This window comes from Carassius gibelio, chromosome B13, assembly GCF_023724105.1.
Source record: "Carassius gibelio isolate Cgi1373 ecotype wild population from Czech Republic chromosome B13, carGib1.2-hapl.c, whole genome shotgun sequence".
Classification (NCBI taxonomy): Eukaryota; Metazoa; Chordata; class Actinopteri; order Cypriniformes; family Cyprinidae; genus Carassius; species Carassius gibelio.
The window spans coordinates 9,466,481-9,491,951 of record NC_068408.1 but is presented as its reverse complement, the minus strand read 5'-3'; the positions used below and the strand labels follow the sequence as shown (position 1 = coordinate 9,491,951).

The 25,471-nt window shown below is 35.9% G+C and overlaps 2 protein-coding genes across 3 annotated transcripts in view; one reads left to right on the top strand and one right to left on the bottom strand.

The window, feature by feature from the left end:
- Window positions 1–14,454, bottom strand: part of kif16bb (kinesin family member 16Bb) — a 35,553-nt gene extending 21,099 nt beyond the window's left edge. For both annotated transcript variants that reach the window (XM_052572465.1, XM_052572466.1), the window contains exons 1-12: window positions 14,203–14,454; window positions 13,739–13,808; window positions 13,470–13,586; window positions 12,981–13,097; window positions 11,986–12,083; window positions 9,894–10,003; window positions 9,603–9,745; window positions 8,707–8,875; window positions 8,492–8,614; window positions 7,950–8,125; window positions 7,248–7,313; window positions 6,804–6,863 (exon numbers count right to left, since the gene is read on the bottom strand). In XM_052572465.1, the coding sequence (XP_052428425.1) occupies window positions 6,804–6,863; window positions 7,248–7,313; window positions 7,950–8,125; window positions 8,492–8,614; window positions 8,707–8,875; window positions 9,603–9,745; window positions 9,894–10,003; window positions 11,986–12,083; window positions 12,981–13,097; window positions 13,470–13,586; window positions 13,739–13,808; window positions 14,203–14,249 (1,296 nt within the window). In that variant the 5' untranslated portion in view covers window positions 14,250–14,454. The remainder of the gene's footprint in view (window positions 1–6,803; window positions 6,864–7,247; window positions 7,314–7,949; window positions 8,126–8,491; window positions 8,615–8,706; window positions 8,876–9,602; window positions 9,746–9,893; window positions 10,004–11,985; window positions 12,084–12,980; window positions 13,098–13,469; window positions 13,587–13,738; window positions 13,809–14,202) is intronic.
- Window positions 14,455–18,545: 4,091 nt separating this feature from the next.
- Window positions 18,546–25,471, top strand: part of tasp1 (taspase, threonine aspartase, 1) — a 26,144-nt gene continuing 19,218 nt past the window's right edge. Inside the window, exons 1-6 of the mRNA XM_052572959.1 lie at window positions 18,546–18,744; window positions 19,147–19,346; window positions 20,219–20,286; window positions 20,962–21,030; window positions 22,034–22,154; window positions 22,740–22,824. Coding sequence (XP_052428919.1) covers window positions 19,217–19,346; window positions 20,219–20,286; window positions 20,962–21,030; window positions 22,034–22,154; window positions 22,740–22,824 — 473 coding nt within the window. The 5' untranslated portion in view covers window positions 18,546–18,744; window positions 19,147–19,216. The remainder of the gene's footprint in view (window positions 18,745–19,146; window positions 19,347–20,218; window positions 20,287–20,961; window positions 21,031–22,033; window positions 22,155–22,739; window positions 22,825–25,471) is intronic.

The following is a 25,471-nucleotide window of genomic DNA, read 5'->3' as shown; positions in this document are numbered from 1 at the left end:
CAAATCTGTGGGATCTTCCATGCAATTTCATAATTAATTTGCTTTCAAAAGTAACTGCACACCTGTTCAACAAACCACGTGATTTGGGGTATCATTTAAGTTCACAAACAAGACGGGTTATGCCCATACATTTATTACTCAGCATAAGCAGTCTGCTCAAATTCCTGACTCCATGTTGGCAAATTGCTGATTGACCAAGGAAAGCATATATTCCTTTTTGCTTTCATGGCTTTATATGGTTCTCAGATTGAATGGGCATCCATTAAAGAAATGCTACATAATCTATTCCGCATCATCAGGTAAACTGGACGTGCACAGAGCTCATTAAAGGAACGCTTAATTATTGCCATTCATTTCCATCCCATTTTATTATGCGAAGGTATTTCTCACCTATCCAGGGCTGAAAAAAAGAAAGTGTTGTTATCACAACATGGCAATTAAACAGTTGCCATGCATAATTAAAGAGTGTATTTTAATAAACATTGAAAGTGATAAAGAAGCGAGAAGAAGAAAAATTAAATTCAGAGAAATAGGAAGGGTGGGAGGAAGACAGAGAGACATTTAATATATAAATAAATACTTTTCCAGAGCCATCTCAAGATGAGAATTAGCACTTGTGTGTGTGTGTGTGTGTGGCTCTGGGGATTTGATGCATCTTTTTTTCTAAATGAAAACAAATGGCACAATCGACTGGAAGATAAACTGCTCTGGTTAGGCCACCATATCTGTCATCAATCCTCGCGATTCCCTTCAGTTCTGTATGAGCACTACTAAATTAACAAATGCGATGAGGGCACATCACCTTGCCAGCTGTTGAAGACTGGGACAGCCACTGGACAGAAACAAATTCCCTCCCTCACACTTTCTGTCTCTCTCTGCGAGTCCACTATTGAACCACATCTCCTTATTAACCGCTGTCTCCTCCCCACCCACCCTGTATCCAATCTACAATGGCACAGCTCCATAACTTTGCATTCCAAATCTGCCTCAGAAAGCGAATTAAGATTCTGTTCACGTTCCCGAGCCAGAGAATTGCCGTCACTCTCTAAAAGTGTCAATTTACTCCTGTGAAGCACCGAATCAACGCGCATCAACTACGTTAACCCTGAGCATACTGAAAGAGTGAAAACAGAAAAAGTCAGAAAAGGCATTTCATGCATAGCGGCACTAACGTTTGTCTTACGAATGTTCTTCAAATGCTTTACAGAAAGCTGAAGACAAACATAAATAAGATATACATCTCACTGTTTACAGCATGTCAGTCACGCTTGTCAGGAAAGTGAGAGAAACACCCACACAAACGCACATTTTTATCAAATAATATGTAATTAGTAACAGTTTACTGCTGCAATTTGGTACAGCTGCATTCACATCAGCAGTGAACCATACCAGAGTTCACTGTACCCCAGACCACCCTTTTTAAGCTCACTCGGGTACGGTTCACGGTTGCGCACCCGAGTTCAGAAGACAAAGTTCACATCATCCAAACGAACCGAACTGACATCCATAAATGCAAGGGGTACTTTCCTGAACTAAACTAATAATAACACAAAGAGGCATGTGAACAGAGAAACCAAAGAACAAAGGGGATGGGAATAGGAAATCATACATAGGAAAGACAAAAAATGACAACCAAACACAGGGAAACAAGGTCTTAAATACACAAAGATAAACAAGGAACACCTGAGCGGGCAATCACCGAAAACCAATCACAAAAGAACTGGACCTAAAGAAAACAGAAAACTAGACTCCAACATAAAGGTCCAAACATTACACGGGGGACGTACAACAAATATATTTCTGTCATAAATTCTGAAATTTCAACCAAAATTTTATTACTCGTAAAGTAAACTCTCAGAACAGCACTGGAGTTCATGTACAGTAGTGTGGCCTCATATAGTGAGATGCCAGACGCTGAAAACAGCATGAGCGTAATGTGTGTTTGAGGATGTGTAGTAGACAAAACTGCTCTGCTCATTCGCACAAAGACAAAGAGACTTCACATTTAAACAGCAGTCTCTTGTGGTTTTATATTCACAGACTGTATAGCCCTACTTTTGATTTATTCTTCCAAATTCTGTGACATTCTGTTATACAGTAAATTCCATTTTGCTGACTAGATTTTGTGATTTCATCCGCGTTTTCCACATCACAGATATCATAGGGCACCACATATAAGCTGAGGTAAAACTATTCTTAGTGATGACCTTTCTGAACATAGTCCCGCTTCTGCCTCAGTAAGGAATCGTATAACAGCTGGCCTTTTATTTTCAAATAACTCTTAATGGCTCAAGGGCTAAAAGTTTGATCACAAAGACATCTATTAAAAATTTGATTTTTTTTATTTATTATTATTCACCAAATGTCTTCAAGATGCCCTCACGCTCATCCAAAACAAAAAGAATAGCTTCAGCCAGTTCATTAAAAACAAACAAAGGTCCTGAGAGCTTGCATCCTTGCTGTTTGTGTGTCATATAGAGACAAGTATCCATCTTGTAGACACACATCCTTTGTTTGAAAGTCTGTTCGTTTTGTTTAACACACCCACTGAGACCATGCCATGTGCTCTTAGCAAGCTAGCAACTGGAACCCCAACCGAACAGCGATGGAAAGAATTACAACATGGTCATATTAATTAGAACACTGGATGCTCTGAGATTAATCCACCATATGTGACTAATCAAAATCTCTTAATTAAGGACCGTAGCATTGTCTCGTAATGAGCCTCAATGCTCTGGGCTTCTTGAATTAACCTGTTATATACCCCTTTTTTTGCCCTTTTAGCACTTCCTCCAAGGAGTTCTTGATTCAGCCAGCTTTTGAAGTTTATTTAGTATAAGGGAACATGCTCTGAAACACTTCATCAGTCTTTGGCATGTGTTCAGAAGTCTTGCGCTCGCTAGAGACAGGCCGCCAGATTTGCTTTCTGCTTAGCACTCCCTGGTCAGGGTCAGTATCAGCATGACCAACAGTTTGATTGACTGAGAGCTTTAGGAGATTAAAGTCATTTTGTTAATCCAGCACAGAATTAGTTCTATGAAGTAAAACTGGACCTACATTTATTGTATTTGGATCTGAATGAGAGACATTAAACTTAAAGTGATAGTTCACCCAAAAAAAAAAAAAAAAAAAAAAAAAAAAAAAAAAAAATATATATATGTATATATATATATATATATATATATATATATATATATATATATATATATATATATATATATATATATATATATATATATATATATATATATATATATAATTACTGTCATGTCTTTCCAAACTCATAAGACCATCATTCATCTTCAGAACACAAATTAGGATTTTTGATGAAATCTGAGAGCTTTCTGACCCCTCCATAGACACCAACACAACTACTACAGTCAAGGCCCAGAAAAGTGTTAAGGATATCGTTAAAATATTCCATGTGACATCAGTGGTTCAACCTTAATTTTATAAAGCTATGAGAATACGTTTTGTGGGCAAAGGAAACAAATATAACGACTTTATTAAACAATTCTACTCATAAGTGTCAGTCTCTGTCATGCATTCACAAGAGTTCCACAAAGTATGTGTTCAATAACTTTTTTTTCCCACATAACGAAAGTCAATGAGATCCAATGTTGTTTTGACTTCCGTGTTCTTCAAAAGATCTTCATTTCTGCTTTGCAGGAGACAGAAAAACATACAAGTTTGGAACAACATGACATATTTTTTTAGTTGAACTGCCACATGCAAGCTTATATATTCAGTAGTATTTTAGCCAGCAAAGCTAAATATTTGTACTTATTTTAAGCTTAAGATCCTTAAGGACTCTTTTCAAATAAGTACTTGGCAGATTACTATATACTGGCTAAACAGAATGAAATTCCCACAAAACGACACAGCGCATTTCTTTCACAGAAAGGAACCATATTACATTGAAAGATTGCCACGTATGGCCATCGCTCCAACTGAGCATATACACATACTGGGTGGCCGTTGCAGACATTAGGGTGATCGAGAAAGAGAAACCACAAAGCACAGTATGCATAATCTGAGTTAATACTTCTTCACCAAGAGAAGTCAGTTTAATCATCTGCTGCACAAACCCCCCCTCCCTTCACTCTGCCACATGTTGACTTCCAACATCATTAAAGCAGTTTTTTATGGTGGCTGGATGACATAGTAATCTAAATAGCTTGAAAATTAAATATAAACCATGGGTAGACTTTCTTTTGTTTATGTCATTGCTTCAAGTCCATGTGGAAGAGCAAAAAAACATCAAAGTGGTACAGTGCCATCTTTTGGTTCAACCTTTTCACCTCAAATTTCCAAAATTTGACATTGGACCAAAATGGAAGAACAGAATGACATTTAATATGACAACATTATTTAATCCTCTAGAAATATAAGTACTGTAAGTACTAAACTTTGGAACACAGCTCGTCTTGCATATCTTGTAATGATATTTTCTTATATCCAAAAATTCTATTTGAATTGGATTTGGCTGTCATACTTTAATATTTAAATCTATTTAATTGTTCATTGTCATGTGTTTTATTGTCTGCCTCCAATATAATACTATAATCACACAAGACAACAGATGCTTAATATGCAATTGCTTGTCATCGTTGTAAAAAAAACAACAACTATAAAAACAGTCATCAGCTGCGTTTTTGGGTTTGCAAAATCGCACTGCATTGTTAAATCTACTGTTTCTCAGTCAAGCTCAGAGAAGGACCAAAAAAAGAGTGAGCTTTGAGAACTGTGCCTTTGTTCTTCACTTTGTGGGCTGTCTCTTTCTCACCAAAACACTTTCCCATCAAAAAAAGACGCCAAAGCACTTGAAAAAGGTGGCGAAGAATAAGCAGTTGAGAAGCGAACGTGCTCATTATGGTGGGACTTGAGAAAACAGCCCTGGAGAAGTGCTATCTGAAGTGATTATCTGCAATTAAATTCAGCTGATGCATCAACGGCTCGTCCCCATGCTGTTAGGTGGCTTGGCGAAGACAGAGCAGAAATTTACAGAAGCTGACGACAAATTGGTCCCTGGATCCTTCCTCAACTTTCTTTCACCCCTAACACGTGCACACTGATTTCTATTGGCTAAAAGCTGGATGGTCAGAGAGGCAGTTGGCATGCTGTCATGGCAGGAAGTGAGTTATAGCTAAATAGAGGTCTGGGCTATTTGGCCCTCTGTGGCTCGTGTCTTGCTGCCTTGACTGGAGCAGATGAGCAGCTAAAAGCTCAGAGAGTATGTGTGACCATCTGCCATCTCTGTTTTGCTCTCTGCTTCATAGATTTGGGTGTGTATGTGTGTAAATGAGAAAGGGAGAGGAGACGAGACACAAAAAAAAGAGAGGGAGAGAGAAAAAGACCGAAAGCTACTCTTGCTCTCCTTCCTCCCCTATCATGGACTCTTTCCTCTTTTCCCTATCCGCTGTCACACACATACACGCAGGAGCAAGACAGAGGTAATAGACTCTCATACCAATGAGCTAATGCTGTGGCATACTGACAGTTCCAGCTTGTGGCCTGAAATTGACCCCCAGACTCCAGCTACAGTCTGAAAACCTCCATTTACAACACCACAGGCTGCTACACAGCACCCCATCAAACACACAACCAGCCAAAGGCAAAACCGTCGCTAAACAACTGCACTTACCAAGCGCAACACTGCCATCTGTCGGTGGGAAATCTAGCAGCTGACGCTAAACGTGATATTTATAGAAGAATCCAACTGTTATTTACTGCCATACAACCAGGGCCAGTTGCACCTCAAAATTTCTGACATAGAACAGCGCTGTGAATTTATTACGGGACAATCTAAGTGGAGCAACATGAGGTTAAGTGCCTTGTTCAAGGGCATGGTTGTAATGACTCTTCATGAGGATCAACCCTGATCCCATGGGGACCTTCCCTAACAACGTCGTCACATCATCATATAACACTATTGTAACAGAGGAAAACCAGATCAAGGAGCACATTAATAGCTCAGGTGTCTTGAGGTAAAATGGTTCGATTGCTCCTTATGTAGAAATTAATATTTACAAAATACTACAGCATCTACTTCAGTTAGATATTCCTTATTTTTAAACAGAATAGTATAGGTGTATATATATATATATATATATATATATATATATATATAATATATATATATATATATATATATATATATATATCCGCTGTATATATCCAATATAAATATGTTTTGTTTGGCAAAAAACGGGCATTACACATTAACCTGTTGATAACATTAGCTCAACCAATGCTGAATATGTCACACCAGTACATTAAACTAACTGTAGTACACAACACTCATTAATCAGACTGAATTTACAATTCAAATCAAATTCATCAAAAATGAACCCTGACTAATTTCTATATTTCCAAACCTGCAATCGTGTAAAGCAATATGGCTCCATGTGCTCCACCACAACACAGAACACTGGATTCACCACAATCTTTCTCAGATCACTGTGGATGAACAAATTAGTTATAATCGATGCTGTGCTCTACCAACTACAGTGGATTCTGGGAAAGAAGCACGAAAGCTGTGAGAGCTGAGTAATATCAAATAAAACCTGTTCTTCATTTCGACTGAAGACATATGGTATATTTCATCCAACATTTGCACATGAAAACAGTGGCACATACCGGTTTAAGAGTAAATAATGAACACATTTTAATTTTTTGTTGAACAATTCTGTTTACCTTTACACTCGTTGGGATGTGGCACTTGATTTCATCATTTTTTTTCTAAAATTCATGATTAAAGGAACACGAAAAAGGAATATTATTAATGCATGCAAATTACCAACCCCAAGAATATTGTGGATTTCTTTCCATCGATTAGCCCACTGTTCTGTCAGCTCCTGAACCTGAGAAAAAAAATGAGATCCTTTGCATTACTTCTATAAAGTCAAATCTTTTATTTCAAAAAATGGGAACAGAAAACCGCATTTTGAGCTCTGAAATAAATACAGCCCTCATTTACATCCAAATGTATACAGCATATTTACATCCAAACGTAAGAGCAGCATAATATTAAATGAAACTAAAAACAAGTGTGCTGCGGCTGACCTCCTCTAACACAGAGGCTTATTAAAATGATCTCCTTGAATCAGCATGCATCATACTTAAACAGCCAAGATGTGGGCAGATCAAGGAGTGATCTGCTGCAATGATTGGTTTTACCCAACTTTTAATCATCAGAAGATCCACTCAAGTAGTCTGGGGATATGCAGAGAAATTGAGACACTTACTCTGGCTTCATCCTGATGAAGCTTCTCCTCCACACTCGACCCTGAAGGCTGCTCAAACGACACCATCTGAAAGGAGAACGACTGAAGCATTTAAGTCATGTGACCACTGAGAAACAAAACAAATACTATAATTCTGAGTACAAATATGCCAGTATTGGGCCATACCATATCATAAAGTTTAATCTTAATACTGCATAAAACATATGTACGCATTATCAAACCATAAAAGACTGTGGGAAATGTTAGCTCAAAAATGATACAGAAGTATGTCATCTGGGTCATTTGAAGCTCAGAGGTTCCTTTCATACAGTAGCTCAGGACACTTAGTTATTGTGTCATTAGGGAACTCCAAAAATGCTTGGGATAAAGAAAAGTGCACATAAATGAGACAAGTGTTCACCAATAAATGATCAGACAAATCTGAACACTGTTTGAGCCATCATTGAAGTCTTTTCAGAAACTCAAGAAGACATATGTGAGAATACTAGGGTCTTATTCCTATCCTCATGAAAGAAATAAGTGAAGCTGGAGACTCCATCTCCATCTCATTGCTGTCTTAGAGAAACCGAGATATTAACAAGATCTCATTTGTGATTTTTCATTCCTTCAAACCAATCCTGGCATACCCTATAATACTGATAATATATCAACTGAAACTCAGCCCGCGTTTGTCTGAGGAGGATGAAGTCAAATTGAAATCACCTGATTTCCTGCAGACAGCAGCGCTTTCAGGCGGGCAATCTCAGCTCGCAGCTCTCTGATGATCTTTACATTGCTGTCCTCATTCACAGTGGGCTTGTTTAAAATATTCTTGGCCCGGCTGGCATAACGAAGGGTGTTCAGAGTTTCGCTGTAGTTTATGTCAGCAGGCGAGATGTCTGGAGTGACAAAAAAGATAAAGCTAAATTAATTCTTAATACATAATAAGGTGAGACATCTACTTGAAACAGAATATTAAAAAGTAGGACCAGCAGATCAAAGTATAAAAGCACAATGAGACAATCTTAAGTTAATCTTAATGAAAAATACATATATTTTTTTTTTTCTTATGGACTTTTAATGTGCTTTTCTGAGCCTTTTTTTGGAACTTTACAGCTCAAACTTTTGTTATATAGAAAAGAGAAGCTTGAATCTTCTGCAAAATAACTTATTTTTATGGAAGAAAAAAATACTAATCCTGGATCTTTGAAGAAATTTGAGGGTGTGTAGAACTATGACAGTGATACATGTGACTTCTGACATACTAGCTATCATGATGGTTTTGGAGTTCCCGCCAAGACTGTCCTTTAGGAGCCAGGTGAGCACAGAATCTCGATATGGAACAAAGTTTTGCTTCTTTTTCATTCCACCCCCAACAGACAGATCAGCTGTGACAACAGAAATAACAAAGAATATCACAGCTCGTGTGATCTTAACCTACAATAATACACATCCTTCTGTAACTTTCTGTAGGGTTTACCTAAAGCTGATATGACAACTCCCAGAGTAACCAAAGATCTATTAATGTTGGCACCCTCCTTAAGTCGGATGCCAGTAGCCTGGGTGGCATTAGCTCTTTCACTTCCTGCCAGGTCAACCAGATGTACCTTACTCACTGTCTCACTTGGCAACTCTGCATCAAACATGGCCTGTAAGGACATATTTCAGTAAATAATACAGTCAGATATTTCTCATTCCAGAATTCAAAGCGCAGAACCAAAATGCAATAGAGAAAAGAAACAGGTTTTTTGATTGAAACAAAGGAAAGTGCGATTGGAAAAGCTTTATGATCATGATCATGAATATATAAAAATAGCTGGATTTACCAGTTTATAACCAACAAAATTTACAGAGTGTTATCAGGATTGTCATGATTTTTAGCATCTCTTACTCGACTCGTTTTTATTATTCATACAGTGTTTCCAAATGTTAAAACATATTTAAATAAGAACAGAATAAAAATGTGAAATAACCATAATAATATCCAAGAAGAAAACTAAATCCCACTCAAAACATTTCTTGCCTGCTGATTAACTTTTGTACTGACTATATACTGCTGAGTGCAGACTAGTTTTCAATAAAGTACATACTGTGCAAAGTGGTGATCTAATATTCCATTCCAAACAGAGCCATCGACACACTAACTAGACTCAAAGGTCACTCCGGCTGCACTGTGCAATATAACCCATGCATAATAAAATCACACTGATGTCCGTGTATCATTACCCAGACGTCCCCAACATACACAGAAAATGGAGAAAGCTCAGTGGATAATATAAACAGGGAGATGATGACTTCAAGCTGCGACAGCTATCTGTACAAATGTACAAACAGAGAGGCAGATGGCATTCAGCAGAGGGTAAATGGACTCGTGACCTTGACGAAGCGAATGGTGAAGATGGCGTGGGATCGGCTGCTGACATGGTTCATGCATGTGCTGGCAGTGGTACGCCTTCTGTTGCCCTCCTGCAGCAACTGGCCAACCTCAGTATAGTTCTGCACATGGCGTCTGGAGAGGGCTGCACAACATATATGCACACATAAGAGAAATATAAACAACAGTTTTTACATTTTGCAACACTCTTCTAGTATTCAGTGAAGTAACATTTAAACATGAGCAAGCTGTCAATCATCACGATGTGAGGTGCTGTTTTATAGCAATATTACCCTCCACATATGGTCCATCTTTAGGATGTTCCCTCACTTTTAACTCACAGCCTTGTGTCTCTGTGCTGGGAAGGAGGTCTCGAACCCGCTCATTGTAGATTTCAAAGTAGCTGGAAGCACAAAACATCAAAGACAAGAACAAAGCAGTGAAAGTTTGCTCTTGAAACATGATCTCAGAAAGCAGAGCAACGATCTGCTATTTTAGGATATAATGGGCAAAAAAAGGTTTCCACCACACAATCTTCAACACTGAAATCCTCTAATTAGTCTGATTTTAAATGACGCACATTCTAGCAATTTTGCTAAATGCCACTGGTTGCGTTTATATTTTGATTTAATAGCTTATATGCAAGCTTATTAAATCAGTTCATCACAACAGAGCTTATTACAGACAGCAATCGTGGGTGAGGGGGAAAAAATGTCTCGCCAGTCAGAAAAGAAATAAAATCCCACAAGACGGTAAACCTATTTCAGGCTGTCTGCAGAAATGTGAATGTTTAAACAGGCTCCTGAAATGAAAGACAGATTGGTCCCTCTTCATCTCCTAATGAAGCTGGAGAGAGAGACAGCATCAGTTTGAGCTCGATACAAACTAACAGTGAACTAATTAAAACGTGACAGTCAGAATCCTGAATGCCTCTTCTGCTAGAACTGTCCCTAGTGAATGAGCACTGTTTAAAGCAGGGAATCCAGGCAGTTAAACTACATCTTGCAGACATTTGCGAATCAGTCATATGCAAGACAAATCATTTAGAAAGGGTAAAGAAAGTCAGTCTTTTGTCCATTGAATAGGAAAGGTATTTTTTCCCAGAGGTTTTTTTATTTTATTTAATTTTTTTAAAGAACTGGGACTATTTTTACCTTTTTTTATACAGCAATTCAAATGGCTATAGCAATTGATTTAATACATAAAAACTGTTTTTTAAGATTTAATTTATACCACAAGTAAGAGATTTGACTTGACAGCTTCCTTTTTCACACCTGTGCATGCAAATAGCTTGCACTGAAATGTGACTCAAAAAATATTGTTTCTTGTCAGTACTGTTGTTAATAAATGCCTCTAGTGAACTACATAGCAGCATAAATTTCATTTTGGATTTTCATTGCTCCATAAGAATGTGTTATGTGAACTTACCAAACCCTAGTGTTGCAGTAAATTTAATGGGCCTTTACATAAATTTGTAATCAGTAGGTGTTTTTATTTTATTTTATTTTATTTTTTTAACTATTATAAATACTATAATACTATAACTAGAAATATTACAATACTATTATCCATCAAGCGCACATTAAATATACCAAAAGTGACAATAAAGTAATTATGACACAAAATATTGTTTTTTTAAATAAATGCTGATCTTTGATCTTTGAACTTAATATAAAAAGATATATATAATAATAATTCACAATTGATTTTGTGATTTTATATGCAGCACAGTTGATAAAAGTAAGAAATGTTTATTGAGAATGATTTTTGGAGATACTGAATGCTGTTGAAAATTAAAATTTGAAACATCAAAAAATTGTTTACTGTTTTTCTTGTATTTGCGATCAAATAAATGGAGCCTTGGTAAACATTTAAAAATCCCAAACTTCTGAAAACGAATGTATAACTGAACTGGAATAGCTGGGTCACAGTGTATCTCTGATGTCTAAAATAACATTTAACATATCTAGTAACACCCCTGGTTTCACTGTCTGTCTCTCTCATCTCATCTACCACATGGCTGTTATCGAGAAGCCACTATGATAACTGCTTTAGGTGGAAGCAGACAGAGGCTGTACACTGACCTTCCTGATCATCTGGTCGTAATTACACTCCTGCTATCTTACAATGCCCATAAGAAAGGACAAGCTGCCAGAATGGACGCCTCATTTACACACTGCAATCTGTCTGTCCTTCTCCCTAGGATTTTGATGGAATCATTAACCTACAATAAACCGCCATGGAGCAAATGATAGGAGCAGCCGTTGACAACTGTGGTCATGTAAGTAGCTCTCTTAACACATCTGTATTACTTATGTTACTCAGTCATTTGGCAACCTACATGCAGCGTGGTTATGCTATTATCTATGCATTTTACGTTCATACCTGACCTCCATGTGAAATGATGCCTTGTCTTTTTGTAACACTCCACTGATGTGGTGAAACAGCCCCTCACAGATCCGTGGAATCAGTCCATAATCATTCTGAGAGAGGGAAAACAGAAAATCTGTGGTTAAATGTAGCCTGGGGGTTAAGGATCTGGACTGAAAAATTGCATGTTCGAACCCCACAAGGGATGACCAAGGTGTTACGACAGTTAACAAAATGATATTTTGAAGAATGTTTCAACAGCTTTTGTCCATACAATGCAGTTTTGGATCACACTGACTTTCATTGAAAGGATAATAAAAAAATAAAATATATATATTTTTTAAGTTTTTCAAAATATCTACTTTTAAGATCCACAGAAAAACAAATGCCATACAGGTCAGGAACAAGCGTAAATTATGACAGAATTGTCCTTTTTGGGGTAAACTAAGAAAGTATTTCCAAATAATCATCTTTCAAATACAAAAATAAAAATCTAAAAGTATAGAATAACATTTTAGGACAACGAATGATTTCCCATGGTGCTTTTGCCCTTTCAAACATCCACACAATTTAGAAGTTTTGATTTCAGCTCTCTCTGAAATATTTCTTCACTCTGTGCTTTTCACAAGGACTTTGAATAAATCAGAACTCCATTAAAGTCTGCACATTATTTTCCTCTCTGATCTGCAATGCTGCTTTTAATTACTACCCAAGACGAATGGGGGGTAGCAGACAGAATAGAATGATTATGATCAGAACAAATCTGAATGAGTCTCTCAGATGACAAGACAGATACTGCTTATAATTATGTGTTCTTCATATTTTGTCCTTGTCACATTTTGTGATTACTCATGAGAAGTATGTGGTGAAATAGCGGATCAGCAGTCACCAGGGTCGAGAACCACTATGTGTGTCTTCTGAAGAGTATGGGTGTTTTACTAGCTGTGATTGCAAGGTTTTGAAACCACACTTGAGAAGGACACAATACAGTGATGAGATGTGAACCTAACCGGGTCGCCCATCATGGTGTAGGACTTTCCTGAGCCCGTCTGGCCATAAGCAAAGATGCAGGCATTGTAACCCTCAAAAGCAGCTTGCAGGACATCGGTGCCGAGATCTTCAAAAATCTGCAGTGAGAGATGACACACAAAACTAATTAGCTAAAGAGTCATGAACCATCTTTAGTACTTACACCTGGAATCTTTATCTGCAGTACAAAATCAATTATTTTAGTAACTGATGAGATCTTACTGGAAATCATCTTCTAAGGTTTTCAAAGCATGAGTAACAGCTCAGCTACCCCACATACAATTGCAGATCAGGTAAATAAACAATTTAGCAAAATGAGGCATTTATAATGTCAACAATAGATGCTTAAAGTTGAAATATATGGCACTGAAAAACAAACCTTGACAATAAATTTATAAATGTACAGTAGGAAAATATAGTTCTTTTAGTGCTGGAACACTTCTGGCATTATTATTACTGGGCACATGTACCTTTTCCTGGGTCACAAAGTTTGGACTTGTGCGGTTCATTGAATCATAAGAGAAATCATATGTAAAAGACTTTGTGCTCTCTCCAAATGATTCTTCATTCATGCAGTGGTAGTTCTCCTACAAAGCATAAATCACATCAACAAACTGAATGGCAAATATTTGAAAATATTATACATTTTAAATAGGTATACAAAATGGTTTGTGTCTGGTTTTGCCAGCTACAAATGCACATAAACAAAAACCAATAAAATATCAACTGAATGACACACTTTCATGTTGAGGACAGAGGTTTTATGTCCATCCACTTGTATAATGACTTTGGCTGAAAGGTCCTTCTCCCTGAGAGAGAAATAAAGAGGGAGAGGGAGAGAAATTGTCGAGAAAAAAAAAGATTTTATTTTTGATATGATTTTTTGCATTATCCCCTTTTTTCAATCAGTCAAAAAATGAAATTGTTAAATAATTATAACTGTGAAAACTGCTCTCCAGTGAAATATATTCATGACTGAGATTAATTAATTTCTGCAGTATTGTCAGACCCGCTTAATCTGCATTTCGATTTAACGTACTAATATTAATATTATAGCCTAGTCACAACTATTTTCCACATTGTGCCAAATTGCTAGTAAAACTTTAGGTAACAGAACAGCGTTTATAATACGATCTAATAAATAAAGTATGTAATGTATGCCACTAGTATCTAGTTATGTTGATTTCGAGCAGTCGTACTAACCTTTGGCTCAGCGGTCGAACCCGCACCGCGACGCGCACTGACGCCATCTTCACCTGCTTGCTTTTAACTTTATGTCTTATATATCATATCTATACTGTATGCAATCCCATAAACACCTGTACCTGTAAGCGCTGACAGGTAAAACCTGCTTCCGTGTTCCGAAATGTTTTACCAACTCATGATTTATTTCCACTTCAACGGGTGTCTATCTACCATAGACAAGAAAATAAACTCTAAGCTACTGTACGTTGCTGGCAAAATTGTAAGTGCTAAGGTGAAGGTTTGTCTCATGAATATTAATCAAGCTGGCACTATTTGGTAACCAATAACAAAGGCTTTTTATGAATATTATTAACTGTTATGACGCTCAAAGTCCTGTAATTGGCCCAAGAACACTGTCACGTAGTTTGAAAACCAGTCAATGGCGCAGAATCATGAATATTAAGAGACTTCACAGCAGGAGTTTATGGCGTGCAGTGTGCAACATAGTTGTCATCATTTGATGACTTTCAATTTTCATGTTTAAACAGTTTAAACATGAATAATTTAAAACATGAAAAAATAAACATCCATAATTTATAATCATTACAGTTCCACATGTGACTTAATACTTGATAACCTGCTTATTTAACTTCATTAGTGTTACTTTTTTATATTTAAGTAGGCTAAATATCTCATATATTATTCTGATTTTTGATTTTCTTATTTTTCAATACTGAACGATAGACTTTTTTTTATTTTTATTTCAACACATGATATTTATGTCCTGTAGATGGCAGTCTTTTTCTGGATATAAGAATAAGGCTCAAACCGTCAGCTAATATACTCTGGCTAATTTATTTTACTCCTCATACTATATCATCTTTCATACAGCACTGTAAAATGTACACTGATTGCTGACTTTAAAAATATGTGACCTGGTTTAACTTTATAATTCTATTACTTATTATTTTATGCAGTGCAAAGTAAAACTACAAGGTAAATACGTCAATAATGCAAGACAAAATAAATAAATAAATAAATTACAATAAAAAAAATAATAAAAAATCAAATGAAATAAAAAAGTATATGAAAACATAAGACAATTGCAATTTCCTACATGAATGACATCACTGAAACAGGCCTATATATTCCTCTGTGACAGCAATTAAGCAACAATTCCTAATTTCATAGATATGAATCATAGTTTATTAAGTTTACTCACTAATAAATATTTATCATATTTTTGATGGGTAATGAATCAATAAAAATGGCTTTTCTGAGGGCAGTTTTTCAGATTTTTCATTTTTTTTATTTTTTATTTGAATCATTTTTTAATCTGTCTGTAGCAGTGATGTTGAGGAGCTGTAAATTGTGGTTTTGTAGTATGTGATTGATAGTGTTGTGAGTAAGCCTGCAAAGTTTTATATTATCAGCACATCAACTCATGTCACAATGACAAAGGCCTCGTGGTTTGAGGGACAAGAGCATGTTGGGGATGCTTTGTTCATCCATAGATCTTTCCTTGAGCAATTATTTTGTTCTTCAATTTTTTTTTCTTCAATCGCCACAAAAGCACAAAAGGGAAGGAAGTTGCCAGTCATGGTGCACAGACTCTCCTTCTGCCGTAGTGTCAGACGAAGCAGTCTTTCCCACCACATCATACTCCTTTATATCACAGCTGAAAGCGTTTTCTCACACCCACTCAAGAGGAGCTCCAGACCTTGAATGAGTGTCTGCTACATTAGCAAGGCATGATTTTTTAAAGGCATTGCTAAAAACATACAAATCATCATCATCATCATCAAAAACTCATCAAGAGACAAGACCTTCAAGTGAATTCATGGAGGGCACATGACTGTTTTTATTGATGGGTTCTGTCCCAAACATTTCTACAAAGACGTGCTTTGCAGGCCGGTCTCATCACAAGGCTCAAGAACACATTCCTGATAGTCGGAGGTCCAGAGGTCCTGAGAATAGTCATATATTGAATCTGTTCTGATTATGTATGAGGAATTTTTGAATATTTCAAGCTGGATGAGAAGAGATTGGAGACTGACATAGCGTCTAGACTAATTAAGAAGTCTGTAGGGTTGATAACTGGAGACTTGAGACATTAGGCAGTTCAACATCTGATTGACGAGGAAAATGATTTCACACAGAATCCCATGTGAAAAAGACCATATACGTCTCAGCTGAAAATGTATATATAGATTGACACTGAACAACAGAATGTTCAGAATGTGTACCATTTTTTACATTTATTTAAACTGAAGACTTTTACAGACTGAACCGAACTGTATAAAATTATGTTGTCATTTTTAAATTGTACACATGGTGCCATTACTTGAATCTATAATACCTAATAAGACCCAGCGTCTCGGCTCTATCGGTGGAAGCCAAAAATAGCAAACAAAGAAAACAATAAAAATATCTTAACCTTAATCAGGGTAAATTAGGTTGGCAAAAGGGGTTCAGCTATTCCTTCGTTACTGTATGAAGTTCTGCCAGAATAAACGAGCTTTGTACCATCAACTCACTTACATCAAGAAACTTAAAGCAGCTCATATTTTTTCTTCTTTCTCTCTCTTTTTTTTTTTTTTTTTTTTGATCTTATAGGTTTGATAGCAAGAGGCATTCCATAAGTTGAACAAAATGTTTCTGTCTCCAGTCTTATATACACTACTGCACTAATTGAACTGTGGTGTGAATGTTAGCCAACTTAAATATCATTAAGAGAGCAGATGATTAAAGGAAAGTACTTGTTGGCTGGCAAATGTACAACCATCTGGATGCAATACTTTGATGAAAACATAGAAAACATTCCCTGTATTAAGAGAATGCTTCTGACTGTCCATTTTGTCCATTACTTGCACTGTCACAACAGTTTTGAAAGCCTTTGGTAGCAGCCAGTAAGCAGATATTAAACATCAGAGAGTGGTGAAATGAAGTGCTATCACTTCCGTTGTTTTCAGATGTGAAGGTCCACCGCAACCGGTTTAAAAAATGTTGAAATTAGTAGAAATGTTAACACAGCTACTCATGAAATAAATAAATATATGGAAATTAAATACTGATTTGGTTTGAAATGATTTATGAATTTTAGCTGCATATGAAAAAAAAAGTAAGTGTGACGGTCCATTCTTAAACTACATTGTGCCATTTAAGATGGTAAAGCTAGTCATTCTTTAAGTCAGTAAAACTGTGTAATATTTTTACACTGTAAAAATAAAAAGAAGCATAGAGAAGCATAGATCTGAATGGCAGGCAAGTCTATGCGCCATATCACAGAACAAAGACACAGCAGAATTAAATCTAACACAATACTCTGTAGAAAGAAATAATAAGACAGCATAAGGAATACATTTATTTAAGATCTGACACGCCAGAGGTATGTAGCTCAAAAATGTGTATAATGTTTCATAGAATTATGATTTAATCTGAATTGAAAGATGGTAAATGTCTTGATGATAAATTAATTTGACAGAAATAAAACAATCTCTTGTAGTCTAGTAATGTCTTTCTTTAATAGACATGACATTAACTTGTAATTAAATGTTGTGCTTCTGCTATCCCTCCAAAGAGCACCAACCGGAGTAAAAAGCTGTAACTTTAAAGCAACTTTTTGCTGGCATCATGTTTTTTTTTTTTTTTTTTTTTCAAACAGTGGAGTCATCTGCATTGACTTCAGTCGGAGGACATGTTTATGTTAGCTTATAGTCCCAAGAGGAGTGTTTTCAGTTCCACTGCCACTGCTGGTTTGCTTGACATGGCAGTGAGACCATCTGTTTAGCATAAATAACACCAAACTGTGTTCATAAAATATCAGATATGTAGAGTCCTGTGTTATCTGCATTTTGGAGATTATACCATGCTATACTGCGCTATATCCCTGGCGCCAGTTCATACTGTTTCAGTTATTGTTTATTTTGAATGATATAATATTACTATATTACATATTTTATACATTATTATTTTCATACTCATAGTAATTAGTATTATCTTAAGTAACTCTATGTTAAAAAATATATATAATAAAATATATAAATATATATAAATATATATATATATATATATATATATATATATATATATATATATATATATATATATATATATATATATATATATATATATATATATATATATATAAATCAAAATGAGCTTTAATGTCTGTGTGTTGTCCTTTATATATATATATATATATATATATATATATATATATATATATATATATATGTGTGTGTGTGTGTGTGTGTGTGTGTGTGTGTGTGTGTGTGTGTGTGTGTGTGTGTGATAGACGCAGTGCATGGCTCTGCCGCTGGTGGCCGCTGCTGCAGTCACACGGTCACATGTGCAACTGAACCAGGAAGTGTTTTGGTGTGACGCGAGCACATGCGCCGCTTATCGTCACATCATATCACAATCATGCGGCAGACACACACGTACACTCATAATTTAGTGCAGTCTGTATGTGTGTTTTATAAGTAGAGATACCGAGCCGTGCGTAAGACTGTGGAGATGTACGCTATTCTTACGTTTGCACCTGAGGTCTTCACGAGAGTGAGTTTGGCTATCTTTATCCTTTCATCTGTTTCGTAGAACTGAATTTGTCAGTAGTTTATGCATATAACAAGAGCACCATCGGAGTTTAATACTGATTTTTGAGCAAACAGTTAGTTAATTGGTTAATTATGTCCCTGGAAGCACGTTTCTGATTTGAGTATTACTTCTCAAAGTAACAGTCTAGAGATGAAGAGAGAGATTTAAAGGGATGCATTGAAACACAAGGAGTCTGTCATTGTTGTTAATGTCAAACTGCTTATGTCATTATTACTACCAATTGAGTTAGATATAATATAATTACCTTTATAAATGAGTTGAATTCTGAAGATATTATAACTCTCTCTTTTTAAGTAAAATCTGATAATAACTCACTCTCTGTCTTTCTGTCTTTGCTCTCAGGACTTGGAGAAGTGTTTTGGAGTTATGAGTGAATGATGGGTCAAAATGCAAGCCACACTGAATACGGGTCATGGAAAATCTAGAAAACTCGACAGATTGCAAGGAGACTGTGTCTCCACTAAACAATTCAGGGTCTACAGTGAACAGCCCCGTCCCCTGTCATGATGGCAAAGCGGTGGGGTTTGTGCTAGTGCATGCAGGTGAATGTGTGTGCCTTTGGAAATTCTGTAAAAACGCTTCTCCATAGTACATTTCTGTTTAAACTTGTGTTTTGGCACAGTTGCTTGTTGAATGAGCAGTGGTCTAATTTAGGCTTGTTGATTGATCTCTGTTTTATATGTAGATTTCCTAAAAAGAGTAGGTCACTGGAAAATAAAATTATGTAATTGTTTATTTACCCTCATGTCATTCCGAATTAGTATGATTAAAAGATAAAAAAAAAAAAAAATTATAATAAATGCATATAACAACACTTCATAATGACCCCATCTGTCAAGCACTGAAAGGGACCAATAACATTGCATATGTACCATGAAAGAAGTCCATAAGTGTTGTGCCCTGTATTCCAAGTCTTCTGAGTCATTCTCCTTTCTTCATATTTAAAGCAAAATGCCACATCCAGGTACAACATACTTGAAATGATAACCTTTGACATTAATGACAACAATCCTGATGAATGACATTTGACCTGTCTTAAATTTCAGCCTATGGTATAGACCTGAAATATAAGTCTGTGTGCATGGTACTTTTTCTAGTGTTTTTGTACTTTCTACAGCTTGACGGGGGTTACTGTGAACTGTCATTGTATTGAAAATAACAGAAAAATAAATGGGTTTTGAATGACATGACGTTGTCTAAATACCGACTCTACTTTTCTGGCAGATTGCTTTTTTTAATGCTTAAGATGAAAATGAATAGATCATAAAGACTTTGGTTAAAACACAGTCTGAAAACATTTGTAAGAAAATAGCTTATAAACAAAAGCAGAACTACAGACTGTTAACAGCTGAAAAACCTCATTGTAAGAAACAATCTGAATGCATTTTATTTTTGATGATTTTTACCTCCTCAGGGGCAGGGTATCATTCAGAATCCAAAGCCAAGGAATACAAACATGTGTGCAAGAGAGCGTGCCAGAGAGTGAGTTGCATGTGATACTTCATTTAAAACTTCAAATTCTGCTGTGAGCTGTAACCTTTCGATAGCTCTGCCTCTGACGCCGACAAGACGTCAATTCAATGATTTAATCAGTTTGCATTCCCAGCTCAGTTTGCATGATTTTCTGATACAGATTGTGGAATGTTTTTAAAACAAAGATGCACACTTTTTTGCTGAATCTTACATTGCCAAATACACAAAATCTAAGATATGCTAACCAAATTTTAATCGTTACTTGCAGCTAACAGTAAAGCATAGGTTGGCAAGCTGCAGTGAAATGCTTTATCCCATCCAAAGTGCTGTGTAAAGGATCAAAAAAGAAGGGATCAGGCTCAAATGAAACACCTGTGCCAGGGAATTTGAGTTATGTGTTGATAACATGACACCAGCAGTGGCCCGAGCTGCTGCCTGGTTTAATATACCATTCCACACTCTCTGCTTGAAGCTTGTCAGGTGGAAATCACTGCAGCTTTATTTTCTTTTCAAGCTGTTTGTATTGGATTATCACATTTTTATGTTTTGTATATATTAGTTTAGTGCAATCCTTTCTGCATAAAGCATACTGAATCCTAAGTAGAACAAAATGCACATTGAGTTGGTTTTAGGAATTGGCAGTCATGGGGTTGCTGTCATCACTTGTGATTTAATGTGTTTCAGGCTGTGGACAGGCTCAGAGCTGGAGGATTGGCGCTGGAGGCCGTGACAGCAGCTCTTATGGAGCTAGAGGTGATAGCGGATCACAACAAAACACCAACTCATTAGAACTGGATAGAGCCTCTCAGAAAAATAAAAAAACATATGAGTAAACATTTCAGATATTAATTGGATTGCATGGAATTCAAATTCAACAATCTACCGAATGTTTCGGACTATAAGTCGCACCTGAGTATAAGTCGCATCAGTCCAAAAATTCATCATGACGAGGAAAAAAACATATATAAGTCGCATTTATTTAGAACCATAAACCAAGAGAAAACATTACTGTCTATCGCCCTTTGGCGGCTGTAGACAGTAATGTTTTCTCTTGGTTCATGTAAAACTAATTTTGATATTTTGCACCTGACTATAAGTCGCAGGACCAGCCAAACTATATATAGTTAAACTTTTATTTGTGACCCTGCTTCAAAACTAGTTAGCAATGCATATTACTTATCAAATATTACTTTTTGATATATTTATGATAGGAAATTTACAAAATATCATCATAGAACATGATCTTTCCTTAATATCCTAATGATTTTTTGCATAAAAGAAACGATCATTTTGTCCCATGCAGTGTATTTTTTTGCTATTGTTACCCATGCTTCTTAAGCCAGGGTCAAATTTTTCTATTATACCTTTAAAAAGTTTTTTTTTTTTTTTAAGTATAGCATTAGTTCGAATAATTTCATGTCATGTCCTTTTGTAATTTGTTTTATTCTCCAAGTATTTCTATCAATTTATTTTTTTATATAATAATTTTACTACGTCAATTTAAACTATTTCAGTTAATTGTCAAAAAAAATTATTTAATGATATATATATATTTTTTATTAGTTTTTTAGTTTAGGTTTACAAGAATAACGCTGATGCCAGTTTATCAGCTGAAGAACCATCTTTCATACCAGTATATACCTCACAGCTTGATCTTTCCCTGATTAAGATCTATGACAGACTACACACATTTCTACTTGTTCTACTCATCAATGTTTCCTGGCTTTAAAATGTCAAGGTTGATGCTTATTTACAGGACTCTCCGTTTACCAATGCGGGTACCGGTTCCAACCTAAACCTCTCTGGTGAGATTGAGTGTGATGCCAGCATCATGGATGGGAAGTCCTTAAACTATGGAGCTGTTGGAGCCTTGAGTGGTGAGTACTTTTAGAAACATTGCCAGGGCTGGTTGGAGCTTTTTATCGTGTCAAAAGTGCTATTCGAATTTCAAAACAAAATAAATAAAAGCCAATTTCTACCCTCCTCAGCCTTTTCTGGGAATGTGGCTGAATGCATTTTGTACATGCAAGAGTGCAAGGTTAAAAGACATCAATTTTTATTTTTTTATTTTTTTTTATTCATACTTTAGATGGTAAATGTACATATTATAAATAAGTTAGTTATGCTTTTGGTCTTTATCTGTGGCGTATGTGGTACATTTGAAACAAGCGCAAAACAGGATTGATTCTACCCAATAAACCTGTTGCCATGTTTGTTAAAACAAGCAAAACACAATTTAACACACAATGTCTTGAAATATTCTGCTCATCTGAATAAAATATCATCTAGTTTCACACTGATAATAATGCAGTGTTGTTTTAGAATGCTTTTTTTTGGTGCAGTGAACTCCAATGAACTGCATTATTCTTCAACAGATGCGCATGTGAAAGCCAAATGGTTTCTTTTACCATATTTAAAGCAGTCTTGAGTGAAAGTGATACTAATGCTGCTCTTTCTATCAGGAATCAAGAACCCGGTGATGGTAGCCAGAAGACTGTTAAGTGAAACTCAGAAAGGGAAGTTATCAGCTGGCAGGATCCCTCCCTGGTGAGCCGAGCTCTCTGATGTTGGCTTTCTGGCTATCAGCTTAGACATGTAGATGGACTGGCATACTTTATTGATGCATGAGGGGAAAGCAATGTTTAAAACAATTAACATCAGCATATCAGTTGCAGTATACACAGAATACACTATTATACATGAACGTAATGCAGCCAGAATTAATAAACTTAGTGCATGACAATAAATTGGCATTCTGACAATTGTAGCAAGTTTATTGTCTTATCTATAGGAAATAAGTACCATTCATAGAATAAAGCATTCTCTATAGATTAAGTGGCCCAAAAATATTTACTCATCCCTCATTTATGAACACTAAGACAGGATTTAAAATAATTGTTTTTCATTTGTATGTATAAGTGTATTTTATTTAGGGCTGCAAAAAGATTAATCACATTCAAAATAAAAGTTTGTTTACATACTGTATGGGTGTGTACGGTTTATATGTATATATAAATACACACACACACACATGTATACAGTGCCCTCTTCCGTTTTTTTTTTGTTGTTGTTTTTTTCATATTTGTCACACTTGAATGATTCAAACTAATTTTAGTATTCTACAAAGAAACAGAGTAAATACAAAATGCAGTTTTGAAATAACAATTTCATTTATTAAGGGAAAAAATATTTCCAAACCTGCCTGGCACTGTGAAAAAGTAATTGCCCCCTAAATCTAATAACTGGTTATGCCACCCTTAGCATTAACAACTGCAATCAAGCATTTGTGATAACTAGCAGTGAGTCTTTCACATCGCTGTGGAGGATTTTTGACCCACTGTTCTTTGCAGAATTGCTTTACTTCAGCCACATTGGAGGGTTTTCGAGCATGAATGGACCATTTAAGTTCATGCCACAGCATCTCAATCAGATTTAAGTCCGGACTTTGACTTGGCCACTCCAAAACCTCCTTCAGGATTGTCTGATAGAGTGCAGAATTCATGGTTCCATCAGTTATGGCAAGTCATCCAGGTCCTGATGATGCAAAGCAGCCCCAGACCATCACACCACCACCACCAGCATGTTTGGCTGTTGGTATGATGTTCTTATTATGAAATTCTATGTTGGTTTTACACCAGATGTAACGGGACACACACCTTCCAAAAAGTTCAACATTTGTCTCATCAGTCCACAGAATATTTTCCCAAAAGTATTGGGAGTATTGTATTCTTTGTAGTCAGCAGTGGCCTTTGCCCTGGAACTCTCCCATGGATGCTGTTTTTGCCCAGTCTCTTTCTTATTGTTGAATCATGAACACTGACCTTAATTGAGGCAAGTGAGGCCTGCAGTTCTTTAGACGTTGTTCTGGGTTCTTTTATGACCTCCTGGATGAGTTGTTGTTGTGATCTTGGAGTAATTTTGGTAGGCCGGCCACTTCTGAGAAGGTTCACTACTGTTCCAAGATTTGTCCTGTGGATTATGGCTCTGACCATGGTTTGCTGGAGTTCCAAAGCCTTAAAAATGGCTTTATAAACCTTAGATCGCGGCATGATGTGTTGCATGCTTCACTTTGTCAGACAGGTATTTAAGTGATTTCTTGATTAAACTGGTCGGGCAGTAATCTGGCCTGGGTGTGGCTAGGGAAATTTAGCTCTGCTTTCTAAAATAATGTAATAAATCACAGTTCTTTCAGGAATTAACAGGAGGGGGCCAGGAAGGTTTGGCCAGCTTTTTTCCCTTAACAAATAAAATCGTCATTTAAAAACTGCATTTTGTATTTACTTGCATTTATTATTATTTTTGTAATAATAAAACTTGTTTGATGATCTGAATCATTTTAAGTGTGACAAATATGTGAAAAATAAAAATAAAAAAAACAGGAAGGGGGCAAAAACCTTTCATGGCACTGTATATCAAGAATGTTAGATGTGTTAGATTTATATCTAAAATATTTATATTTATGTATAATATAAATTCTAAATCTTACACACACACACACACACAAATAAATATATATATAAGTATATCTATGATGAAATGCTAATAGACATTTCAAACACTCGATTGACATTATGAAGTGAGTTTGGAGTAAAAACGTTATTAAATGTGATATTTTCACGTGTTCTCAGATTGAGCAGCATTTACTGCACAGAGCCATAGTTCACTGAGAAGATACGCAAACAGCTGTCATTATCGTGAATGATTTTGTTGATTTCATAATTTTACGATTATATTGTCTGCGATTTATGAGCATGATTTTGCATAGCTCATCATAGAACTATGGCTCTATGTAGTAAATTATGCTCCATCTGAAAGCAAGTGATGGAGATTTACTACTAATCACAGAACTGGCTTTACTGACAAAATGTACATGACAATCGTGAATAATCACGTTCAATTATTCTAAGATACACACAAATAAATGTAAAATATATACATATATGTGTGTGTCTTTATATATACATAATAAATCTACACAGTACTCACACATAGTATGTAAACATGTAAACTTTTATGTTGAATGTGATTTATCGCAATTAATTATTTTTCAGCCCTAATTTTATTCATGGGATGGCAAAGCTGAGTCTTCAGGGTAATCTGATGAATAGAAAGTACAGAGTTAAAGTCTTTATTGTCACTTTTAATTTTGTTCATATAGGTAGTCAGTACAATGTGTATAGTGTTAAAAATTAAG